Below are 24103 nucleotides of genomic sequence, written 5' to 3'. Positions count from 1 at the left end.
GCAACCATGAATTGGTAAGCTTCACGAATAGTTTGTGTCTTGGCCATCTCAGCGTTACGTATGTGTCCCTATTACTGAAGCCAACTGCTCTGAATTTCGATATCCAACTTTGAATCAATGATGCATTTAAGAAATACAATGCCTCGTCATTACCAGCACTGCTATATCTGTAGCTAGTATCATTCCAACGAATTCACAGGCCACCTAATCAAGTATCAATGCCGGCCATTTACTGTGGATGTAGATCACTTTATTAAAGGCTCTCACATCTGGTGAAGTCTGAATCTCAACTCCCAGTGCTATAGTATCGATTACTGCTTGCTGCGACATGCTGATTAATAAACCAGCAGACAGCTGGGACGAAACGCGTTTGCCCTTTTTTTTGTTTTTTTTTTCCATTTTGTTTATTCATTGTAAATATCCAATCCAAAAGATTACAACAACTGGATAAAGGAGAATCAGATAATTCTTATTATGGCTACCACTACTACCACTATTACATCCACTCCATCCACCGAGCAACAACAAAAAGAAAACAACACTCAACTTGCTTCTCAAGATGTTGGTTTGATCTTTGTTCGTGAGTACTATACCTTCTTGAACAAAAAGCCCAGCAGACTCCATGCCTTTTACAACAAGGATTCCACTTTGGTCAGAGGCGATGAAGGCACTGTTACTGCCACCATGAAGGGACAAGAGGTAAGGTGCTTTGTAGTTGTATAGATGGGTGTAGATGACTAAACCCACATTATAGGAAATTCGCAAAAAGATTGAAGAGTGTAAATTCGAGGATTGCAAAGTATTGATCACTCAAGTCGACAGTCAAACCTCTGCCAACAATGGTATCTTGATTCAAGTGTTGGGTGAAATGTGCAATCAAAACGGCCCTTCACAAAAGTTCAGTCAAACCTTCTTCTTGGCTACCCAACCCAACGGCTATTATGTGCTCAACGACATCTTTAGATTCTTGAAGGATGAAGTGGAAATTGATTATTACACTGTTGATCAAGGAGAGGCTGCTGCTAATGCTGCTGCACCTGTCTCAAACGCTGCTCCCGTTGTAAACAACATTGCTTCTCCTGTGGTTCATCAAAGCACTCTTCCACCTGCTCAAGCTACTGCTTCTCCTGTCGTCAGTAACAATGTGCCTGTAGTCGCTTCACCAGTTGCTGCTCAAAAAGCAGCTCCCACTCAACAAAAATCTGAAACACCTGCTACTCCTGTTGCTCAGGCACCTGCCAAGAAGGAAGCCGAAGTTGCCGCTGCTGCTGCTACCGGTGCTCCTGTTCCTGCTGCTACAAAGAAAGAGGAACCTACAAAGAAGTCTGAAGAGGATATCAAGACGGAACAGGTGAAAAAGTGGGCAGAGGAGGTCAATGTTGCAAACGAGAACAAGAAGCCTTCTGAATCCGGCGCTACGACTCCTGCTACTTCCACCACTACAGAACCTGCCCCTGCTGTCGAGGAAAAGAAAAAGAAGGCTGATTCCAAGCAACAAAAGGCTGATAAGGTTCAAAAGCAACAACAACAACAACAACAACAACAACAAGCTGAGAAGCCTGCCCCTGCTAAACCTGCTGCTCCCAAGACCTGGGCCAACTTGACCGCGGCTGCTGCCGCTGCCTCTGCTGTCAATGGTAGTGCTCTGGATAAGGCATCCACCACTGCAACTGCTGGTACTTCTTCAGCATCCACTGTGACCAGCGAAAAGCCTTCTGTTACCCATGCTCAAGCTCAACAGCAGCAGGCTCAACCTCAGCAACACCAAGCACAACACCAACAACACCAACAGCATCAACATCAACATCAGAACAAAAATCAGGCCCGTAAAGGTAAGTTATCTGGACATGTGTTATACAAAGAAAGGGGTCTGACATGTCTATTAGTCGATGCCACTCAAATCTTCGTCAAACTGGTCAATGACCAAATCAATGAGGATCAATTAATCGAGGTATTCACCAAGGTTGGATCAGTTAAATCGTGCACCATTTCTCGCGCCAGAAGCTGTGCTTTTGTTGATTTCTATTCACCCGAATCCTGCCAAAAAGCCTTGGCTCAACACAAATTCCCAGTCAATGGACACACTGTATTAGCTGAAGAACGTCGCTACAATAATCAAAACAGCAACCAAAACCAAAACCGTTACAGCAACAATAGTAATCAAAACAGAAATAACCAAAATACACCTTTCGAGCAACGTCGATCCAATAATACCAGCAATCAAAACAGTAGTAATCGTAGAGGTCAGCAACAACAACAAACCAACGCTAATAATAACCAACAACAAAATCGACAAAACCAAGGTGGCAAAGGAAGAGGTGCCCTCAATAGCACAAACCAAAAGTAAAATAGATCCTCTCCCCCCCCCCCCCCCCTCTCCCTCTCCTCTCATTCCGTGTACGCATATTATATATAAAAAGCATATAAAAAATAAAATCACCCTGTCTCCTTTTCTTTCGTTTCAAATGCCTTGTTTATTAGTCCATGACTGTATCTTGTTGATCCATTTTCTCTGCCATCATGGCTACAATGGCAGCACCCACAATACGTGAGTGTTGCACGATACCGACTGATAGTTTGGATGCCACTTGCTCAGGGATCAAGTCCTTGATGGCTTCACAGACACGAGGATGAAACGATGGGTAATCTTTGTAGACATCGCCGCTGATGGCTATACAAAGAGTCAGAGCCATTACACACTAGTCCACTGCTGATAACTTACCAATCGCAAATCCTTGATCATCATCAATTCCAATACCATATTCCACCATATATTTCACAACACTTGCGATACTTGCGCCCAGCAACAGAGCAGCACGATGTCCAACCAGCTCACACACCTTTTTCACAATTTTTCTATCCTCCAGCGTCGTTTCACCCACTCGGCACATGTCCTCCAACACCAATCGTGTATCCTCCAAATCGTCAACATCTGCTTCGCATACGTACATGTAGCTTGTGTCAAACTGGTAAGGCAGTAACAGCAGGCATTCGTCGTCTTCTTCTTGATCCAAGTCAAACGACAGCACTTTTTCATTGATCAAGTGCACCAGGACTTGACGAGTGATTTCGCCGAGATACATGCCAGTTGTCATCTTTTCAAAGCTGTGTATGCCGGGATTGTTTGATTGCTGATCCAATAATGCGTCGAATTCTGTCTTGGGTAAATGTCTGGAGCCAATATTGCACCATTCTGTGTTGATGATCATGTCGTGTTCCTGATGCTCTACGTCTCGAAACTGCCCAATATTGGACATTTTATCGTAATACGCGCAATTCGTGCCTGCACTGTGAATGACGCCAATACGAGTCGATGGATGTTGATATGCGTGGGCCAGGAGGGTACAGACGCCGTCTATTGGAGCGAGTTAGCTTGGACAACTGTATTTCACAAGGAAAAACTCACCGTTTGCTATAGCTACAATTTTGACAGCTAGTCCCTTGGCTCTAAATCGTCTATCAAATAGATCCACCGCATCGCAGCCAATGACATTTGGAAACTCAAAGCCATGTTCAAGTGCAATAATGATTCCCTTGTCAAGGCCTGTTTGCAACACGGCAAAGCCAATACTGATAGCCATACTGTAGACGGTTTGTTTGTGTGTGCCTACGCGTTGTTGGAAATCAGCTACACAATCAGCAACATAGTCGATCAGGACACCAATATCGTCGCCTGCCGTCAAGTTATCCGGGATTTTGTATTGATATTGATTGATAGCGAGCTTTCCACCTTCACCTTTTAATTTCACTTGGCAGACATAGATATCCACACCACTGATTTCGAGTGCCAAATAAGTGCCCTTTTCATTACCTGTGGGGTAGCCTGTGATATAATAAGGGGTCAGTTAAGACATCGGTCTCATTGTTACCTACAGTTACTCGACTCTCATTTACCTGTAACATAGGATGGGATCATCTTTAATTCACTGCTCTTCGTTGCACGGTTTGTAATGTCTAAACCAGCTTTCATTTCTTCATTGAAACCGAGCACAAGGTCATTTAGTTGGCTGTCTGTAACTCGAAAAGCATTTTCTATCCTCGATAGTATCTGCTTTTTGCTGTTGGTATGAGGGTTCATTGCTAGTGTTGTATGTGTGTATTTGCAATAAAAGAGAGAGAGAAAAAAAAAAAAAAAAAAAAAAAAAAAGAAAAAGAAACACTATTTAATATTTGGATACAATAGGAGATATTAAATCTGTGGTGTAAAAAAAAAAAAAAAAAAAAAAAAAAAAAAAAAAAAGGAAAGGAAAAAATGGAAGGGCAAGGCATTTTTTTTCCCTCTGTGGTCCCATCATGGACAATTACACAAACTTCTATTTTATATAAGCAACACATCTTTTGGTGGTCTTGATTCAGACTGTGTTGAATCCAATGGCCCTGGAGGGGATTTGCTATTGCTGTTCCTGCCATAAAAAAAAAAAAAAAAACGATGCAAGTGCATCAGAAGGATTGAGCATGGAAATTTCCATCTTTTTACCATTTTATTGGTACGTTGCTGCATTACATTCAGGATAGATAACCTCGACTGTCATCCCACTTAAATTCAAACACCCAGCCTAGTTCCTCTCCTCCCCCCTCCCCCCCCCCCCCCCCCGCCTAGCGCTCGTCCGTAGAATTGAGTCGTCAGTCTGCAGATTTACATGCTAAAATATATAGCACCTTGATTACATGAGATAATACAAAATGTTATGATTTATTGCTTTTTTGGAGACGCAACACTAAAAAAAGCAATCATGTATCACTCACGTGTATTTGTGTGAGAGTAAAAAGGCTAGAAAAGATGAGCAAAAGGGTCTGCTGCTGGTTGTTGGGTTGTTACTGTGCTGATAGGTGCAGATGGAGGAGAACTGAATAGCCTCATAACATCATCCCGATCATGTGTATTACTGCTATTGATGCTTGTAGTATTAGTACTGCTGAGTGATAGTAAATCATCCAGCACAGTGTTGGTGTGAGGTGCAGGCGAATTATTCACAACTGGCGCATCACTCCAGTCCAAATCTAGCAAATCACCAATGTCATTGTTTTCGATTGCTTGCTTGATATTCTCGGCCTCGTCTTTTCCTTTATCATCGTTGTCGCCGTCCATGTGCTGCTGTTTATGCACTGCCTTGGCTACATGGTCTGCTCCATATTTCTTGCCAGCAACGAACGTTTCCGCAGGCTTGTGGTACACAAATGCCAAGGTGCCGATCTCTGAAATCAAAGTATCCAGCAAAGCAGGCGACAGTTCCTGATTTTCACCTGCAATAGGTGACTTCTCTGACAAAACTACTGCTTTGGCTGCCTGTGGATCTGTGGACAACAGTCGCCAGTAAATGTAAGCTCTGTCACGTATATCTGCATTATCACATTCCATGGAGGCCACTTGGAGGATTTCCTGTACTAGTGCTTGATTCTCGTTGGGCTTTTCCAAAAACAGTTTGACAGTAGCAGTAAGTAGTTGCAGTTGCACTTGGGAATTCTCTTCCTTGAAATTGTCTAGAAAGAAGCGAATCAGCTTGTCTGCATTTACAATGCTCTCTGCATACTCGCCAATGATCCAAGTGAGTGCTGCTTTGGCTTCAGGCTCATCCAGCACATCTAAATTCTCGCATAATTGAGGAAGGATGCATTCGTAAGTTTGAGGGTACTTTCGAAACATGTCTTTGATGACAACGATGGCTTCCTGTACGACATAACTGACACCGGTACTGATGAGATCTAATAATACATGGATGCAACGCTCTGCAGCGTCGTCAATCTTGATGGCGCATCTTCCAATCGCGTTTACGGAGCGCCTTACAAACTCGACATCGACTTCATTGGCGTACCTAAGAGGGAGCTTGATGAGCTCATCAAGGGGCCAAGCTAGCATGTCAGATAACTTACTCTTTTAATTCGCTCAGTAACTGATCCATGTTGTTTGCTAAGGCTGAGGCGAATCAAGATTTCTAATTTCTCCAGTTTAACATACAAGGAATCATTGTATTTCCAAAAGAACACACGCATTTCGTTGTTCAGTACTTGCGGATACGTTTGGAGCACAATGTCCATGTTACGCAGAGCAATGTACTGAAATTCAGGAGGACCACTCAAGAGCGTGACAAGAGACGGTGCCATCTTTTGGCAAAACACCAAAATAGGTTCTTCTTCTTTGATAGAGCGCATTGATCAGCAGAATCTTGACAGCAGACAAAACAACGGCACCATTGGCATGCTGTAAACGAGACAACACGCGATCGCAGATAGCTTCCGCTTCTTTGCTGTCATGTGGTTTGTAGTCTATCAGGGCATTCAGAATGGCAATTTGGCCCCATCTGTATAATTGCATATAATGGTATATACTGCAAAGATTCTTTCTTTGACAGCTCGACGCAATGGCTCAGTCAAATAATCAATGATTTTTTCAACAAGGACACATCCCATGGTTCTGATCGATAGGGCTCTAATCAAAGGATTTGGATCATCTGAATCCTGTTCTAGTGATGAGATACTGGAGATACAACAGCAGGTAACCACAGCAAACCTTGACAAATGTATTGACAGCCAGGATCACCAACTCGGGCTGTGTTTTGGCATAGTTCATCAGGTATAAATACACCAATTTCTAGAGCTCAATGTCCTCTGCTTGCATATTCTTCAAGACATCAGGAAACAAGCCACTGACATCTTTGCCTACTGTCATGCTCGCAATGACCTTCTTGACAGCATCGCTCCGTGTTTGACGGTATTCACTGTTGAGTTTTTTTTTTTTTTTTTTTTTTTAGCTTGTAGATATCGCCTGTCAAATGTGGGTGTCAGTATCTGCCATGCCCTGTTTGTGAGGCATATATACCCTTCTTATTCGTAGTGAAAAAGCGGTTATGGCAACTCATGGTAGACTGCAGTTGATTTTTATTATTATTATATATATATATAAAAAGACAAGATAAACAAGAAGGCAGAAACAAAAATGATATACATGTTTAATATAAATGACAGCAGGATTCACTCGAGTCACACAAATCAACTCCATTAAGCAACTCGTGAAACAGCTTTCCAAAGTTGATCCACTAATAATGCATGGCGTTTGCGGATCGTCTCCTCGTCTTCTACCTTGAGGTTCTTGATGAGTCCAACGAGATCAGCGTAAGGTGATTTTTCTTCTTCGTCGTCATCGTCTTGAATGTGGTGAGCAAATGGAATCGAGTCTGTGCTATCATCATCGACGTCTGATGCACCGTCTTCTTGTTCTGATGCACCTTTCTCTTCTGAATCATGCTGATCTTGGTCAGACTCCTCTTGTTGCTCTTGCTTGGATCCTTGCTCTGATTTGTATTTTTGATCATCTTTTGACGATGAAAACACATTCATCATGTGCATCAGTTCCTTTTTGTTGTCAAAAGAAACAGCTGATGCTTTATCGTAGACGGGCGTCAAGGTAAAGGCTTCAGTGACACTTGTTTCAAAGACTTTGTTGGGCTCGTTTGAGTGATTGCTATGCGTAGGTGATGAGAAATCGATAGCATCAGATGGCTTGATGAAAGAGGTAGGTGAAGAGGAGGAGGTGGAGGAGGAAGCTGTGGTAGCAGAGGCAGAAGAAAAGGCATTAGCATTGAATGCTGGTGAATGAATATAACCAGGAGACCAAAATTTGGGTGCAGTTTGCTGTTGTGGATATGATGGACGGCGTAGGTCAGAGGAAGGAGGTGTATGAACAGCAGAGGATTCGCTGGTTGCTGAATTGTGGTGAGGATAAAGAGACGGGCTCAGGCTCGTCGTAGCAGTTGCTGCTGCTGCCATGTTGGGTGATGGGGAGGTCCATGCGTTATCAGTGCTGTTTAATTTTGGATATAAGTCGTAATCGTCTGTCGTAAGTAAATCAGTAGAAGGCATGGATGACTGTGGCTGTTGGGTGGAAGAGGACACGGTGATATCAGGATAGATATTTTCATCTGTGTGAATGTTGGCTGACAATTGTTCGAGCCAATTTTGCAGGGCAGGTATAGCGTCAGGTTCACAAGGCAGAGACCAATTCGTATCTTGTTGTTGATAATGCAATGCAGGCGCAATAGAGTTGAGTCTGTTCATCATGTCTATAAAGTAAGGATTTCTGGGTTTGAGTATCTTTCTCTACATCCACTTGCCAAGACTTTTATAACTTTTTTTTTTTTTTTCTTTGCCTTACCTTCATCGTATGTTGGTAAAGAGTGATTTTGCAATACATCGACAATGAAGTCTTGGAGTGCATCTTGTTGTAGTTGTTGTTGTTGCAAGTAGTTGTTGGGATTGGATGATATACTATAGTAACTAGGACTGTATGAAGATAGATCGGAAGATGACATTTCTGAGGCATCTGATAATCAAGGTCAGAAAGATTACAGCATAGTATCAACACAATTTACCTTTGGGAGGAGAGGCATAGGCTGTTTGCTGGTGGCTGGTAGTAGTAGTAGTAGTAGTAGTAGCATTAGTAGTTGTCTTGTTACTGGGTTCTGTCGTTGTCTTTCTTCTTCTACGCACGGGTTTGTATCCAGGTTGGTTGCTAAGCAGAGAGGCTATATATATATTTATATTTTTTTTTTAAAAAAAAAAGCTTAATTTTTCTGATCTGATAAGGGTATATTGAGACACGAGTACCTTGATGCTCTACTGTATGAATCCTTTCATGCTTCTTTAAATCTTGAGGTCGTTTGAATCCTTTACTACAAAGCTAAAGATCATGCCATGTTATTCATTCACTTGTCATTGAGATTGAATGTCGTCTTTCTTACTGGGCATTGATGTGCTATATACAGGTAGTGTTTATGTTAGTATACATCATGGTCTACTCATGTGTGAATGGCGTCCTTACGTTTCAACGGTAAATGCACTCGTAAGTGGCTGGCTAAATGATCTCGTTTAGCAGCTACCGTTCCACAGCTGTTCCATTGGCACTGTAAACACAGATTGTTTGTTGCTTTTCTGCCTACGTGATCGTCTGAAAGATGATTAAACAGGTCTTCTGGATTATCAAAGCTTCTTTCACAAGATATCCATCGACAAGGGAATCTGTTTAGTCTAGACATGTTGGTTTTGTATAAATAATAGAGAGAGAGAGAGAGAAAAAAAAAAAAAAAGAGAGAAAAAGGGAAAAATTAGATTTGAATTTCATGTGCTTGGTTTTATTTAAATAGGCCCAGGTCTCTTGTGTATTATAATTTCTTGGGCACAGCAGTAATAGTATAGTAACCGAGCATTTGGTATACATGATGAATGAATAAATAGATCTAATTGAGCTTTTTGTGATTGCTGGTAACTGCATTTTCAATAAAGTGAATGAATCTCTGTCCATACAGCTCAGGACTGATAGCAGAGATGGTATTCTATTCAAGATGATTCTCAACATTTAACATTTCCTTGGTATTTCTTATCAAGCCTACCTTGTTTTGTGTAAAGCTCTTTATAAAATGCTCGCATTTTTTAATGTAATTATAAGGTGTTAAGATGTCAATAACGCCCAAGAAATAGAGCTTGTCTGTCGTCTGATTATTGTCGTCTGTTGATTTGAATCCACCATCCTCCGAGTAAAAAACGCAATATTTCCTCTCATCAGACGGTGTTTCTGGCAACTGCGAAGAATCCAACTGCACAGGATTAGCCTGTCGAATGGCCTTTCTTACAATATCCGCTTTACTCTCCCTTCGACCGTTGCGAGTGGGCAATGATCTCTCCAGGCTTTTGGTGTGAGGCTGCTATTTTGATAAGTAGACAACCAAGATAACCCACATCCATATGCTTACCATCACAACGTGCAAGTGCGTATCTCGAATGCCTTCTGTGTTTCCTCTCACATTGTCGTGGATACCAATCAGCAAACTGTAATCCATAATGTTCAATCTTGCCAGCAATGCAATATCCTTGTGTAGTTGTGATATAAACAAGTTTCTTTTGATGGAGCCAAACTCCAGTTTTCTGTTTCTCTCCACCCAGTTCAAGTCTTTTAAGACAGCATGCGGGTTCTTTTGTATCTCTTCCTCTGTTGTCACTCGACCGAATGTGGATCCCTTTAAATCGTACGTTTCATGGACATCTTTGTTGCTAGGAAACACATTGCCCATGACTACAAAATGGATCTTGTTTCCATGCGGCAACTTGATTCTGTGCAAGCCGTAGAAGCGACAGAGCAGTGTGTTGGCATTTTCGCAGACATGCTACTTGAACGTTCAGTAACAATTATTTTCTACTTTTCTTGCTTACTACCTGATAATACTGCTTTAGTATTTTGCGCATAAACTTATGCTCCGAATGATGAATGGTCTTGATGATGAACCGATAATCTCTAGAATAGTAAAAGAAACTACCACTCTTTCCAGGAGAGCCAAGCTCTGATAAAATGTACTTGTTGGTCAAGGACATCTATCTTTATATATTAGTAAGTTTTGTACACACAAGATTCCTTTCTAAAAAAAAAAAAAAAAAAAAAAAAAAGCTGGTAATTACCATGTAATCAGCAGCATCAATATGGAACTTTTCTCGAAGATATCGAAATACCCAAGGAGCATAATCCTTGAATTTAAAATCGTACTTGACACCTGGCGTTAGTTCGTTTCCAGTGCTACGAGAAGCGTCAGTACATGATTCCATCTCTAAAGCAAAGACGCAGCTTACACATCAAACACTAGTTTATGCGCTGCAGAGAAATCATCATTGACTAGTTCTTTACGTATCTTTGCAGATACGCGACCAACCTAAATTAGTGTATTAGCGCCATGTGTATTTGTATATCTCATAACTTAGTATTTACTGCTATTCGGATGCCTGTCAACATGTCGTACCTGATGCAACACACATTAGATTCAGTCCATGACGACGACGACAACGACGACGACGAAATACACTCACATCAGTTGGTAGTTACGATGGCCCTCTGACACACGAGTACCAATCACTACTTGATCCTCATCCTCATCATTGTCCCTGTAACCATCACAATCTACATATGATCCACTCTGTAATCGTTTAGAGGCACGACGAGCCTGTCTTCTCGCTGTGATCTCTGCTTCCAATGCCGCTTGTTCCTCAGCATTCAATGTTCCTAAATCAGGTGTAGTTGTGCGACGTCGTGCTTGATATTGTGAAGGCTGTTGTCGAAGTCGAATATCCGAGGTTATGGATGACCTTCTATGATGTGCCGGTGGTAATGGATTGGATTGTATGCATTCCAGTGGGTATAGCATGGGCGAATCAGGTATAGATGGCTTTCTAGAATTGGGCCATAACCCTGTGGGTGATGCTGACTCCATATCAAGTGGCCCAATGTCATTGCCAATGGATTTTACAGCGCCGGAGAGTTGTGCTTCGTCTGCTGTTGATATCGATGTTGTTGCAAACATGTCTTGATTATTTGCAATCAGTGTATATAGGAGAAAGAGAGAGAGAGAGAGAAGGAAAAGGAGATGGGATGGAGAGTCTACATTAGCCATTGCAAGTGACTATTGTTCGTTTGGAGGGACAAGCAATCTGATAAAGCAGCAAACGGTTAAACGAAATTGCCGAACATTGGATCCGGTGGATCATGCACTGCATATGTATTATGACTTGTTAACTCTCTCATGATTCCTAGTGTCTTTCTTCTTTCTCTTCTTTTTCCTATGTCTGGCAATACCAAAGATTCCGTTCTATCAGAAAATGTGCATATCGAGCAAGTAGTAAACGAACAAGAAGAAGCTCTACCATCCGTTGTAGAACCATATTCTATATTCACAAAGCGGAAAAAGGCTGTGATTGTAGGGATTGCATCGTGCTCTGCTCTCTTCAGCCCACTTTCTTCCAATGTCTACTATCCAGCCATTCAAGTGATTCAAAAGGAAATGCACACCACCATCAACATGATCAACCTCACCATCACAATGTATATGGTATTTCAGGGCATATCTCCTTCATTTTGGGGAAGCATTGCTGATCTATGGGGAAGACGACCTGTATTTATTGCCACCTTCTTTGTCTACATTGTTGCCTGTATTGGGCTGGCTTGTAGCAGGAATTACGCCACATTGCTGATACTGAGGATGCTGCAATCATTCGGCTCTAGTTCTGCCATTGCAGTAGGTGCTGGCACAATTGGTAGATATGGACTACTCAACTGAAATTTCGTAATGGCTCTGTATTGAAATGGTGATCATATTTTTTATAGGCGACATTTCAACGCCTTCAGAAAGAGGTGGCTACATGGGTACTTTGTCCATGGGGATGATGCTTGGTCCATTACTAGGGCCATTTCTAGGTAAGTGGGGGTAAATCCATCTCGTTGAGTATGTTCTGATATGCTGCATGATTGAAAGGGGGTGTATTGACATCTCAGCTTGGATGGAGGTGAGTGAATGCTCCACCTGCATATGCCATACATCACATGCTGAACTGTTTACTTAGATGGATCTTCTGGATGTTGGTCGTTATGGCCTCCACTGTATGGATTGCACAAATCTTCTTTTTACCAGAGACTCTGAGATCGCTTGTTGGCAATGGATCATTGTATGCCAACCCTACGCCGACTCAATTCATCCACCATCTCAAGAAAGGCAAAAAGCAACATGTGGTAATTCGCCATCAGCCAAAAAAATCAATGCTCGCTGTGCTCAGACAAATGGGCAAATCATTGATCTATATTAAAGAAAAAGATGTGCTATGTGTACTTGTTTGCAACTCTGCTGATTTTGCTGGTCTTCATTGTGTGCTGTCCAGCATTGGCCCTCTTTTTGCTTCCGTATACGGATTGGATGAACTGACAATAGGGCTAACCTTTTTATCGCCTGGATTTGGTGCCTTTTTGGGTTCTTATGCTTCAGGCAGAGTGATGGACTGGAAGTTCAAAAAGCTAGCAATGGCCATGGGCATGACACAGCTGAAAAGAAGTGATTTGGATCCAGAGTTTCCTATTGAAAAGGCGAGATTGAGTCTTGCGTGGTATTTTGGCATTGCATTTAATGTGTTGTTAATTGCTTATGGATGGTGTTTGTATTACAAGGTGCACATGGCTATACCCATTATCATCAGTTTTGCGCGTACGTGGTTTTATTGACAAGATTGCATGTTTAGCGCTTACATCAGTTTTATAGTGGCATTTGCTACTTCCTTGTTGTTCAACGTAACCAGTACAATTTTGGTGGATCTATTTCCAAAGAGCTCAGCATCTGTTGTAGCATTGAATAACATTACAAGGTAAGCGCTGCTTTAGATACCTTTAATAATTATTTATCTAAACCCTCTCCAGATGCTTTACAGCAGCTTTGGCAATTTTAACTGTGGCGCCAGGTACAGAGGCGATAGGCGTAGGCCTAACATTCACCATCATCTCTATTGCTATTCTTCTCTCGAGAATTTGCTTGTATATAGAACTTAAATATGGTCCAGTATGGAGAATGCAAAGAAAAGAGAGACAAGATAGAGTCGATTGTCCAGTGACAGCACCGATGATAACGGAATAGCACAAATAAATGATATTTGTACAATTAACCATAGAGATAAAGGCGAAGCGCCATGTATGATGGCTGCAAGAACCTAGCCTACAACAGAAATCGACAAGGATCTGCAATTTTTTTTGCTTCTGTTATAACGATTTTTGCAGAATTCAAGGAGTAGTAGAAGCCAACATGTCTTGATCATTCATGCATTTGCAATTTATGAAAATAAAATGCGAAATAGTGCCATTTTTGCCATTGCAGTACTTACTTTTTCCATGAACTGCTTCCACTTGGTATCTGCTACAAAGAAACAAACTTATTCCCAGAGAACTACTTTGAGAGAAATCAAGAGACAAAGTAGTGGAAACCCAGGCTCTGAACTAAACGGCAGTGGCGGTATGAGCTCTGCTAGTGGATCCAGCGAGAGTGCTACTATGCAGACAGGTCCTGGTCCCAAATAATGAGCATATTTTATTGTTGGCCTTGAGTAATGATATCATGAAACAATAAACGTATATTTGCAAGGAAAAATAAATTTTTCAAGCTATGCTATAGTACTTTTTTTTAAAAAAAAATCGCAATCCCCTTTCATGAGCCTCCAAGCATTGCTTATTATCTTCATAATCAGGATGGTATTAAAGCTGATACCAACTACTAGCCAAAATTATTTCAAATTCCGCTGACAGTTTCTGTTCTGATTTGATCATTTTGAAACTTTTTGATCACAATTCGACCTATTTTGCCAGATTCGACTATATAAAATGTAATGCTCATGCCATGCTTCCTAATGCATTTCTTTCCCAACTTAATTCAAAAATATCTTATTCCCCTTCATTGCAGACATTGGGTCCACCAACAGTCTTTTCTTTCCCTCAGCATGACATTTAAAGGACTTTAAATAAAACCTGGAGCTCGACTCCCCTACAAAAAAAAAAAAAAATGCTTCCTAATGCATTTCTGGAGTACGTTTCAATACGCATCTAATGGTAATTTTCTTGATAGATGTTTTAAACAAGCATTTTGAGTAATATCAGAAAATATAAAATGAGGTTTTTGGCGAAAATGTCGAGATTTTTCAAATCAAATTTTCACAAACAGGTTTTCAGGGGCTGCCCTGAATCGATACAGTCATTTTGGTTTAGTATATACTATAGTGAAAGTCTTCATTTTTGGAGTCAAAAACATGATCGTTTGATTTTCGACGAAAACCATGAGGTACCCCTCATGGTTTTTGATCGATTTTTGGCCATGTTTTTTGGGTCCCCAAAAAGTTGAGCAAAGGTGTCAGGAAGTTGCTACTACTCAAGTACAATTGTTTGGTGTCATTCCGGCAGCTCAGAAAAGCCTACATGTCAAAATATGGACGCTTGAACGCTGTCGAATTTGGTTATGTTTTGCTTTATGGCTTTTTTTTTTACACGACATGAATCATATCCTTGATAGCTGAAATCTTCTGGAAGGGCAGCTCTGCAGCCCGTGCAACTTCTAATCCAAATAGGAGGCATATTGATTTTGGTAAAGCTAATTCATGCAAATTTTGTTGGATTTTGTTGCTGGTAAGCTTGATAATAATGGAAATAAGAAACCGAATTTGCTGCTAGAATACTATGGTTTTTCACCTTCGCTTCGCTGCGATCAAGCCCTCATATAGATCAATGCTACCAAGTGTTGGATTAGATGCTTAGTTGTCATAGGTTTTGCACCTTTGCTTCGCTATGGTAACCCCCCTCCCCATTGTCGGCTTCTCCGGTGGTTTTGTTCACCTTTGTCCAGCTCTCAATTCTTTAGAATTATATTTGAAAGAATGTGATTGACCTGTCTATTATTTAAAAACATTGTTTCCCAGTACATATAGCGAAGATAAAACAAAAGAAAAAGAACGTATCAGAATGATAAAAAAGTGCCATTTATATTCATTTGATAGATCACTACTGACATAGTCATATGGCCATTTTAAACCACACATGACTAAGTTTGAAGGGATCTTAAATGAGAAGGTTACAGGAAAATGTATGTGATCCAGTGCCATACTGATCTGTTCTGATTCGGCAATATCTTCTTGCAATCTTTATGCTACCAATACTCCAAATGCAATAATACTATCGGATCAACCTTTGCACAATGCCATCTCTGTGACGGTTTAGGCCCCGTTGTTGCACCATTTACTGCAATTTTTTCAGGCGTTCAATCATTTACACATTTTTGTCTGATATCAGTTAAAACATGAAGCAGCAAAGAATCATGGTCTCGGCTACAGTCATCACCACCATTGCCTCTCTCATTACAGGTTATCTGGTTGGAAAATATACCTCGCAACAAGTAAAATCACATCTTGAAAAAGCCAACAACATGCTATTCAACTTAGATGACCATTAGGAAGCTGCTCCTGCCACTGCTCAAAAGATGGCCATCAACAAGCAAGAGAATGAGGAAAGCGATGACGAGTTGGATGTCTTGCCTGAAGGCCAAATCGATGTCAACAAGTACGACAACTTTAAATTGGTCAGTGCTTATCTAGCATCTTTGTTTAAATCTACACAGTTTTTGACATGCAACATTTTTCATGATAGACATTGGTTGTTCGCTCAGATCTTGGTATGACTAAAGGCAAAATTGCAGCTCAGGTACATTTGATAACAAGGTTTCATCTCTTTCAAAAGTGCGTCTTGACTAAAGCGGGATGCAATAGTGCGGACATGCGACATTGGCATGTTATAAAGCAGCCAAAAAGGTGAATCCTATGGTAAGTATTGAGATGCAAACTTGTAAGTAGTTTGCCGAGACGTCTCATTGTATGGTTGATCTAGTTGTTGAGAGCTTGGGAAACATCTGGACAGGCCAAAGTTGCCTTGAAATGTGATAGCGAGGACAAACTGTAAGTCTGAAAGGGGTAATGGGCACAACGTGGTATAATAGAATCTTAAAAAAACGACGTTTTCGTAGATTGGAATTGCAAGCAATCGCTCTTAGCCTCGGTTTACCCGCTCAGACCATTCAAGATGCTGGTCGTACACAGATTGCCCCTGGATCTCGTACAGTTCTCGGCGTTGGACCAGGTAAGATGCTCTTATTTGGATGGAATACATACTAATGCCTCTTTTTGTATCATCAGGACCTGCTGAATTGATTGACCAAGTTACTGGAAGTCTGAAACTGTTATAGATGCAAGACATTTTCGCGGAGATCATCCAGAAAACACGTTTCAGGAGATCTTTTCTGTTAAATTATTGTGCTCATTCTGATAAATAAAACGGCTCTACCGAGAATAACAGTTGTGGTATCGCTTTGTCATCGTGAACCAAGTCAGATTGACGTCAATTGAAGAAAATGAGAAACGACTTTACTGAAAAAGGTGAATTGACTGGATGGGTGCAGTGTAGATCCATGAAGATTGTTATTAAAAGCTCAAGTAAATGGCTCAGAGTGTTGTAAGGCTGTCTGACCCTAACGTTGAAAAAAAAAGACACTTGTAACTTGAGCTTCTTCACAGAATCCCAGGCAAGCATACCATTGTCTTTGATGGCTAGAAAAAGAGATAATCGTATCAAGCACCCTTATAGACAATATCTTGCTTTGGTGAAGGAGGAGGCCAATCGCCACGAACCCATGCTGCATACTCTTCCTTTGTGGTTTGGTCCTTGGAGGGGCTTTCATTGGCAGAGCTTTGTGGCGATTGCGTGTATAGATATATGTTGATGTTTAGGTTGTTTTCACTGATAAGCTTCTGCAGATACAAACCACTTGCATGCTCGAGGTCCTCAGAGGTCGCCTTAAAGACACATACCATGCATTTGCCATGTAGCCACCCTCATTATATGTCTTGTCTGGTGGACGGATCATCGTGTCTTGCTTCTTGTGCAATAATGAAAGGCTTGATGTTGTCAGAGATAAAACTCACACCATAATAAAATAGATTGCGTCCCGCAGCTGCTGACACAAGAGCATATATAGTAGCATGCTGTCTCATTCGTAAACGCAAAGCTCTTTAATGCGAAAACGCAATTCTTCCGATTTCCTCGAGTCTGCTTCTTTTTTTTTATCATCCAGTTCATCCCATTTTTCATCTTTTTTCCATCTAGCACTGAAAATTTCCCTTTCTTCCTGTACAAAAAGCTGGCATTGCCATGGTTGTCTGAACTGTGGCTGGTCAAGTTGATTATGTTATTCAAGTCATTGCAATTGCATATCTCTTGGCCACACTTAGCCTGCGGGACTGCTTTCTCATATAGAGATTGGGATGACAGACACCTCACGAGCTAGGCCATTCCGATATTGTCTTAGCAGCTTGGATATGCCATCTTTCCTAGTAACATTCCAGTCTGCCTGTACAAGAGACAGATCAACAGAATTTAAAGCAGGTGACAAACGCCCTTTATTTAACGCCCAATCTGATTGACACAAAGTAGGCGGGTAAAATTGGGTTGCGGGTAGATCTCTTCTGAATGATTCAAAGATGGCCTCACACACACAAACAGAAATGGACACACACGCAAACAGAATAAAAGCGTTTAGTAACACAAACCGAAAAATATAACTTGCTTCTCTTTCTTGTTTATCTCACTCTTTTTCGCTCTTTCTTTTTCTCCTTTCTAATCCATCTTGAACACCAATATCCAGAGAACATGGAAGCTTATGTCACTCTAGTAGCTACTGATTCGTACGCTGCTGGAGCACTCGTTTTGGCTCATCGATTGAGAGATCTCGGCTCAAGCAAGGAAATCGTCTGCCTGGTGACACCCACTATTTCGAGTCAAGTTCAGAAGATATTGTCAAATATCTGCACGCTTGTTCAAGTAGACACATTGCGCTCATCCGACCATAAGAACCTCCAACTGCTTGGGAGACCTGAATTGGACATTACCTTCACCAAGATACAGCTGTGGAAGCTGACACAGTACAAGAAGATTGTGTTTCTGGATGCGGATACATACCCAATTCAAAATATCGATCAGTTGTTTGAGAGACCATCGTTTTCAGCTGCACCTGATGCTGGATGGCCTGATTGCTTCAACAGTGGCGTGTTTGTTGCGGAACCAAGTGATGCCGTTTATAATGGATTGTGTCAACTGGCTAATGACAAAGGGTCTTTTGACGGTAAATGTTTCATGATCCATCCCACACTTGAAGAGGAATCGTACGTGCTTACACCTTGTCCTCCTTTTTCCCTTTAGGCGGCGATCAAGGACTTTTAAACAGTTTCTTCAGTACATGGCCAACGTCGCCGGAGCATCGTCTGCCATTCACGTTCAACACAACGCCAACATCGCAATATGGGTAAGATAATGTAGTACTGTTAAAGGAAAAAAAGTGGTGGGATTACTCATTGTATGACAACAGATATGCACCTGCCCAAAACGAATTTGGTCAAAACATATCCATTGTGCATTTCATTGGAGAAAACAAGCCCTGGAAGTACCAGAGATTTGCGGACGGTAGAGTATTGCCCTTGGGGAGCACTTGGGAGGGGACGAAGCATATGATCCAAGCATGGTGGAACACATGGGACACGTATTACGGTCAAGTAAGTGTTGAAACTTGGATGTCTTGCTCAAAGGCAACTCAGCTCACATCATGCGATAGACTTCACCCTACCATTTACTCTCCGGTGAATTAGATGACACGTTTGATGATGGTTTTCAGACTCGCCCTATTGTGCCTTTCGACGAAAACGTCAAGAATGCCTGGGATGATCAGCCAGTGGATTGGGATCATCATCGTAGACAGATTCAGCCTATGCCACCCATCTCATCCATCACCATTGGTCAACCAGATTGGCTAGTCCAGGAAGCTGAACGCAGAAGACAGCTAGAGGAACAGGAACAGGCTAGACATGAAGCTGAAGAGCAAAGACGACATCAAGAGGAAAACAGACGTCGGGAGGAAGAGGAAAGATCTCGGGAAGAACAAGAAACGGTACGTCAAACATATCAAGCACAAAGGGACCAGGTGTTGATAGTGATTGTATCTTTCTAGAGAAACCATGAGCATCATCACGACCACCACCACGAGGAGCATTATCATCACGACCATCATCATGACAATTACCAGGGTGAAGATGATTCACATGTGCAACAGCGCCATAAAGACCAACAGCATCATCACCGCTATGAAGAGCATCATCATCATCAAGAGCATCAAGCACCTAAAGAATACTCCATGATTGAATGGGATCCCGCACATCAGGAACCACCCAACACGGGAAGTCTTGGAGCTGATATTCCCGATTTATCATCATTTAGAAATGTGTGGGACCAACCTCGTAACGAGCAGCCAAGTCGTTGGGTAGCACCACTGCATCTACCTGAACCCCGAATCATGACAAAGCCAGAGTATGCTCACTACAACCCTCATGATTACGCCCCTGATGCCTATTATGCTCCCATTCACCATGAATTTAATCCTCCTCCCGCTCCAGCTGAGCCTGAACCAGAGCCAGTGGTTCATCATCATCAACACTATGAAGAGCCTCAATATCCTTTTTGTTTTCCCTGGGACAACAAACCTGAACATTTCCCACCTCCTACTCGTGTTTGGCAAGATGAACAACCTCCGCCACAGCCAGAGGAACCAGTGTATCATCACCAACCAGAAGAACCTAATCATCATCAAGATCATGGTAAGCTATTGCCATAGATGTTTCTTGTTGCACAAGGAAAAATCTTAATTTTATCTTATTGTTTACCATGTTTAGATAATCATGTCCATGAAGACCATCATCATCAAGAACAGCATCACGAAGAGCACCAAGAGGTACCGCCAGAACCTCATCACGAACAGCACAATCTTAGTATTGTCATTGACCATCATGACAGACAGGATACTGAACATGCAGTGTAAGTTTAGTTGCTGAAAAAAGGTGGCGCTTGTGGTGCAAGGGAAAAAAAATACAGAGATCACTAATGTTTACTGTATACATTCTTAGTCAACAAGCATCTGAAACTCATCACCATGCACGAGCACAAGAGGAAGAAAAGACGCCATCGCCTGTTATTGAACAACCACGACAACAGCAAGATGAGGAGTTCTGGGAGGAAAATGAACAACCCACGTTTGCTATCGATGCTATGATGAGTCCATCTGCTCAAAGCAAAATCGATGAATTTATTGCATCTTTGAGTGAGGGCGAGGATGAAGAAATCTCTGACCGTGATTTGATTCCCATCAAGTTCAAGCCGACAAGCCGTTTGTCTGGCATGTTTACACCATCTCCCTCTGGAAGCAGAGTGAATAGTCGTGCAGGTAGTCGATCCAATAGTCGAAGTGGCAGTAGACGAGCCAGTGTATCCAGTAGTAGGCGCAACTCGGTCATTGCCATTAATAAGCCATCACCTTCTCTGACACAACCACAACAATTCTTGTCAGGCAGTATCATTGCTGCTCCCACATTCACGATACCTGATGATAACGATACTACTGCTCAACAATCACAAAAGCTGTTTGCTGCTTCATCTGCCATGTTCAGTCGTAAAACGCCCTACACATCTGCTGCTGTTACACCGGCCATTGGCTTGACACCCGAAGAATTTGGCGCTGATGGCTACTTTGATGATCCAGAAGAGGAAGAGGGACGAGAGCAAGAAGATTTCACTTTTATGCCTGATTTTTTGAACGAGGCTCAATACTCTTTGAATGAATCTTTGTTTGAATCTACCACCAGTGAAGAATGGGATCCCTTAAACGCATTGAACAAGCTCAAGGAACATAGCGAGAGTATGGTGCTTCGCCAGTCGTTGCAAGAGGCCCTGGTTAAAACAGCCAAGGAACAACAAGAAAAGGAAGAAGCAGAGCTTGCTGCTACTACTGCTACTGCTGACGAGCTTGTTCCCATGGCAACCACTACTACTGCCACTACTACTGAAGCTCCTGCCTCCTCTGAATTCATTCCCATCAACAAGACACCTAGCAAAAAGAAAAAATACGCATTCAAATCTACCTGGGACGATGAAGAATATGATCTACCCAGTGCGCTTGTTTCTGGTGAGTCCTCTCCTCGCACTCCTATTGCTCGTAGTATGTCATCCTCGGACCTCACCAAGGAAATTGAAATGGAAAAGGAGCGTTACAAGCAGCAACGTGCTTCTCTCATGTTGGCTCAACCACAAGCTGCTGTTGCATCCATGCTGGAAGCTGAACTAGACTTATCTCGAGGTACACTATTCAAGAGACGTTACTATGATGCTTCCAACGATCATCAAGTCAATGCCATCCAGTCAGCTGAACGCATCACGCAAGAAACAAGTGAGCTTATTGAAAGCGAAAGCGATGATGAGGAAGATGCTACTGATTTCATTGCTTATTATGACGATTATGTGATCCAAGAAGCGCAAAAGAGACTGAGAGCCTTGGTCACTGGTGAGGAAGTCGATACTTCCACAGAGATGCCTGAACCCATCGGTGGACCTAAATACAACAACAACGACAACATGAAAAGCAAGAGACCATCTCATATGTATCAATACGGTGAAGCCAAGGAGCCTCAGCCATTGAGTTTATTATGGAACAGTCAATCCTATACATCTAATTTTGGCTTTGACGCAAAGCATAAGCTACCCATCTACCAATCTGATTTGATACCAGCCGAAGATGTTGCTGAAGAAATCAAGTCTTTGAGTGCTGAAATTGTTATAAAGGAAGATCCCTATACGAAGAAGCATAGACTTGCAAAGGAGGAGGAAGAGCGAAAATTAAAGGCAGAGCAAGAAAAGCTAGAGGAGGAGAGATTGTCAGAGGAAAAGATGGAGGACGAGGAGAATGCTAAAGCCAACATTGATGATGCCAACTTAACACTGGATGAAACCAAGATTGATTCTGTTCTCTGCAAGTCAGATAACCCACCAAAGAAAGAAAGCAAAAGCGAAGATAACTCATCTGTAATCACTACCACAATTGTTACAACACCTACGAAAGACCTTGAAGACATCATCAAGTCGAACAAGAGCAAGGCCACAGAGTCTACACTGACAATTAATACATTAGAAATCCCAGATGTTCCTGCCAACACTGGCATTATATCTCTTGAGTCACCTACTCCCATTCAAACGGTCAACAAAAAGCAGCCTACTCTCACTCATCAAGCATCCTCATCCTTATCTACCTCAAACATTAGCAGCTCAACTACAACATCTAGACACTCATTCACATCTTATACTGTAACATCCACAAAAGAAGCATCCCAAACAACCACCAAAAAAAGCAATGCCTCTTCTCTATCTAATAGAACCAGTAAAAAATAAATGTATTTGTAATTCTTCCCTCTTTCTGACATAATAAAAACTAGTATCACCAATGTTCATGCATAATACGTGTGTGGCTACCTAGTGTAAATCGAAAATGTCCTTGATGCAAAAAATATAGATATAAATGTTTTCAGTATTTGAAATAAACTCAAAAACAGCTTTATTGTCCTATCTATGGCACCATATTTGAGGATAAATCCGAATAACTACGCATTGAGTGAAGAGTGTAACACCGGGAATCGAGTACAGGATTCGCTTAAAAGCAGTAAAAGATTCTGGCCAAAAGCCAATTCATTATCTTTTCCCCTTTTATTTTCTTACACACAATGGCAGATAATAATCAAATTCTATGGAACACAACTGGAGAAGACCTTGTCAAGCTATACAAAACTGATCTTACTGGCAAAATCGCTATAGTAACTGGCCCAAACTCTGGTATTGGCTTGGAAACCGCGCGTGTGCTTGCCTCAGTTGGAGCCAAAGTTATTATTCCCTGTCGAACATTTGAAAAGGCTGAGGATGCAATTAAAACCATCAAGAAATCAGTACCTAATGCTGACCTGGTTCCGATGAAATTAGAGTTATCTGATTTATCCTCCATCAGTGAATTCAGTAACTCGTTTTACCAACTTAATCTGCCTCTTCATTTACTCGTCAATAATGCCGGTATCATGGGATGCCCTAAATCATTCACTGAAGATGGATTCGAGACTCAATTCGGGGTCAATCACTTGGGCCATTTTTACCTCACACAATCCCTACTTGGTAAACTCCAAGCCGAAGCTTCCACTGGTGCTCGTGTTGTTTGTGTCAGCTCTGCTGCTAATTATCACTTTTTGGGCAAAGAAGGTCTTGATTTCGATAATCTCAATGCAGAGAAAAGCTATAGTCCAAGTGTTGCCTATGGTCAAGCCAAGTTTGCCAACATCTTGTTTGCAAAAGAACTACAACGACGATTCGATGCTGAAGGCGTAGACATTACAGTAACCAGTCTTCATCCAGGCGCTGTTGTATCTAATTTAGGCCGTCATATCAATCTGTCTGCCGCTTGGGATAGTTTTCGACATGCAAGAGATTTTTTTAGCCTCGTGAAAGAGGTGGTGAGTTACAAAAATGTCAAGATAGGTGCCTCTACTAGTATCTATTGCTGTGTGTCTCCAGATGTCAAGAAGGGCGAGTTTTATGCAGATAATGTGATCAATAGGACGGTTCTCAATGAACAAGCAGACAACAAGGAGATGGCTAAGCGGCTTTGGGATCTTTCTGAGAAACTTATAGCAAAGGCGTTGAATCCTTCAATGAGCCTTAGCTAAATCACAATTATGTATTATACCAATAAAGCTCAATATTGTTACGAATCGTAATATCGACTTTCTTTTTCTGTCACTATATAAAATCATTCATTCTGCTCTTCACCATCAAACGAATAAAATACATCATATTTGGTATCGCTTAAATATCACT

The 24103-nt window shown here is 41.6% G+C and overlaps 10 protein-coding genes across 10 annotated transcripts; 6 read left to right on the top strand and 4 right to left on the bottom strand.

The window, feature by feature from the left end:
* Positions 1–474: 474 nt before the first annotated feature.
* On the top strand, positions 475–2347 carry KIN2_3 (Serine/threonine-protein kinase; the record flags this gene model as incomplete). Its single annotated transcript, XM_064821249.1, has 3 exons — positions 475–699; positions 755–1832; positions 1887–2347. The coding sequence occupies 3 exons, from the start codon at positions 475–477 to the stop codon at positions 2345–2347; spliced, it is 1764 nt and encodes a 587-aa protein (XP_064680935.1).
* A 130-nt stretch (positions 2348–2477) lies between these two features.
* Positions 2478–4078, bottom strand: ATC70_001859 (uncharacterized protein; the record flags this gene model as incomplete). The annotated part of the gene is made up of 4 exons (XM_064821248.1): positions 2478–2671; positions 2723–3355; positions 3407–3823; positions 3895–4078. 4 exons carry the CDS (start codon positions 4076–4078, stop codon positions 2478–2480), a joined length of 1428 nt encoding a protein of 475 aa, XP_064680934.1.
* Positions 4079–4771: 693 nt separating this feature from the next.
* Positions 4772–6150, bottom strand: ATC70_001858 (uncharacterized protein; the record flags this gene model as incomplete). The annotated part of the gene is made up of 2 exons (XM_064821247.1): positions 4772–5824; positions 5872–6150. The coding sequence occupies 2 exons, from the start codon at positions 6148–6150 to the stop codon at positions 4772–4774; spliced, it is 1332 nt and encodes a 443-aa protein (XP_064680933.1).
* Positions 6151–6996: 846 nt separating this feature from the next.
* ATC70_001857 (uncharacterized protein) lies at positions 6997–9029 on the bottom strand (the record flags this gene model as incomplete). Its single annotated transcript, XM_064821246.1, has 6 exons — positions 6997–8057; positions 8150–8317; positions 8367–8519; positions 8602–8674; positions 8736–8749; positions 8816–9029. 6 exons carry the CDS (start codon positions 9027–9029, stop codon positions 6997–6999), a joined length of 1683 nt encoding a protein of 560 aa, XP_064680932.1.
* A 201-nt stretch (positions 9030–9230) lies between these two features.
* On the bottom strand, positions 9231–11336 carry ATC70_001856 (uncharacterized protein; the record flags this gene model as incomplete). The annotated part of the gene is made up of 8 exons (XM_064821245.1): positions 9231–9326; positions 9384–9692; positions 9744–10154; positions 10204–10359; positions 10444–10558; positions 10612–10691; positions 10748–10778; positions 10846–11336. The coding sequence occupies 8 exons, from the start codon at positions 11334–11336 to the stop codon at positions 9231–9233; spliced, it is 1689 nt and encodes a 562-aa protein (XP_064680931.1).
* Positions 11337–11594: 258 nt separating this feature from the next.
* Positions 11595–13165, top strand: ATC70_001855 (uncharacterized protein; the record flags this gene model as incomplete). Its single annotated transcript, XM_064821244.1, has 5 exons — positions 11595–12066; positions 12137–12226; positions 12285–12315; positions 12373–13004; positions 13059–13165. The coding sequence occupies 5 exons, from the start codon at positions 11595–11597 to the stop codon at positions 13163–13165; spliced, it is 1332 nt and encodes a 443-aa protein (XP_064680930.1).
* A 468-nt stretch (positions 13166–13633) lies between these two features.
* On the top strand, positions 13634–13864 carry ATC70_001854 (SPX domain-containing protein; the record flags this gene model as incomplete). The annotated part of the gene is made up of 1 exon (XM_064821243.1): positions 13634–13864. The coding sequence occupies one exon, from the start codon at positions 13634–13636 to the stop codon at positions 13862–13864; it is 231 nt and encodes a 76-aa protein (XP_064680929.1).
* A 1780-nt stretch (positions 13865–15644) lies between these two features.
* On the top strand, positions 15645–16565 carry NOT5_1 (general negative regulator of transcription subunit 5; the record flags this gene model as incomplete). The annotated part of the gene is made up of 7 exons (XM_064821242.1): positions 15645–15722; positions 15780–15905; positions 15974–16027; positions 16093–16146; positions 16211–16278; positions 16347–16459; positions 16516–16565. 7 exons carry the CDS (start codon positions 15645–15647, stop codon positions 16563–16565), a joined length of 543 nt encoding a protein of 180 aa, XP_064680928.1.
* A 1460-nt stretch (positions 16566–18025) lies between these two features.
* On the top strand, positions 18026–22636 carry ATC70_001852 (uncharacterized protein; the record flags this gene model as incomplete). The annotated part of the gene is made up of 7 exons (XM_064821241.1): positions 18026–18497; positions 18575–18677; positions 18741–18924; positions 18984–19316; positions 19377–20019; positions 20095–20236; positions 20326–22636. The coding sequence occupies 7 exons, from the start codon at positions 18026–18028 to the stop codon at positions 22634–22636; spliced, it is 4188 nt and encodes a 1395-aa protein (XP_064680927.1).
* A 329-nt stretch (positions 22637–22965) lies between these two features.
* Positions 22966–23952, top strand: CTI6_1 (Histone deacetylase complex subunit; the record flags this gene model as incomplete). The annotated part of the gene is made up of 1 exon (XM_064821240.1): positions 22966–23952. The coding sequence occupies one exon, from the start codon at positions 22966–22968 to the stop codon at positions 23950–23952; it is 987 nt and encodes a 328-aa protein (XP_064680926.1).
* Between the last annotated feature and the right edge of the window lie 151 nt (positions 23953–24103).

Source organism: Mucor velutinosus, assembly GCF_035048745.1.
Source record: "Mucor velutinosus strain NIH1002 chromosome Unknown tig00000093, whole genome shotgun sequence".
NCBI classification, from domain to species: domain Eukaryota; kingdom Fungi; phylum Mucoromycota; class Mucoromycetes; order Mucorales; family Mucoraceae; genus Mucor; species Mucor velutinosus.
Note: the sequence above shows the minus strand (reverse complement) of the source record. Positions and strands in the feature narration are given on the sequence as shown.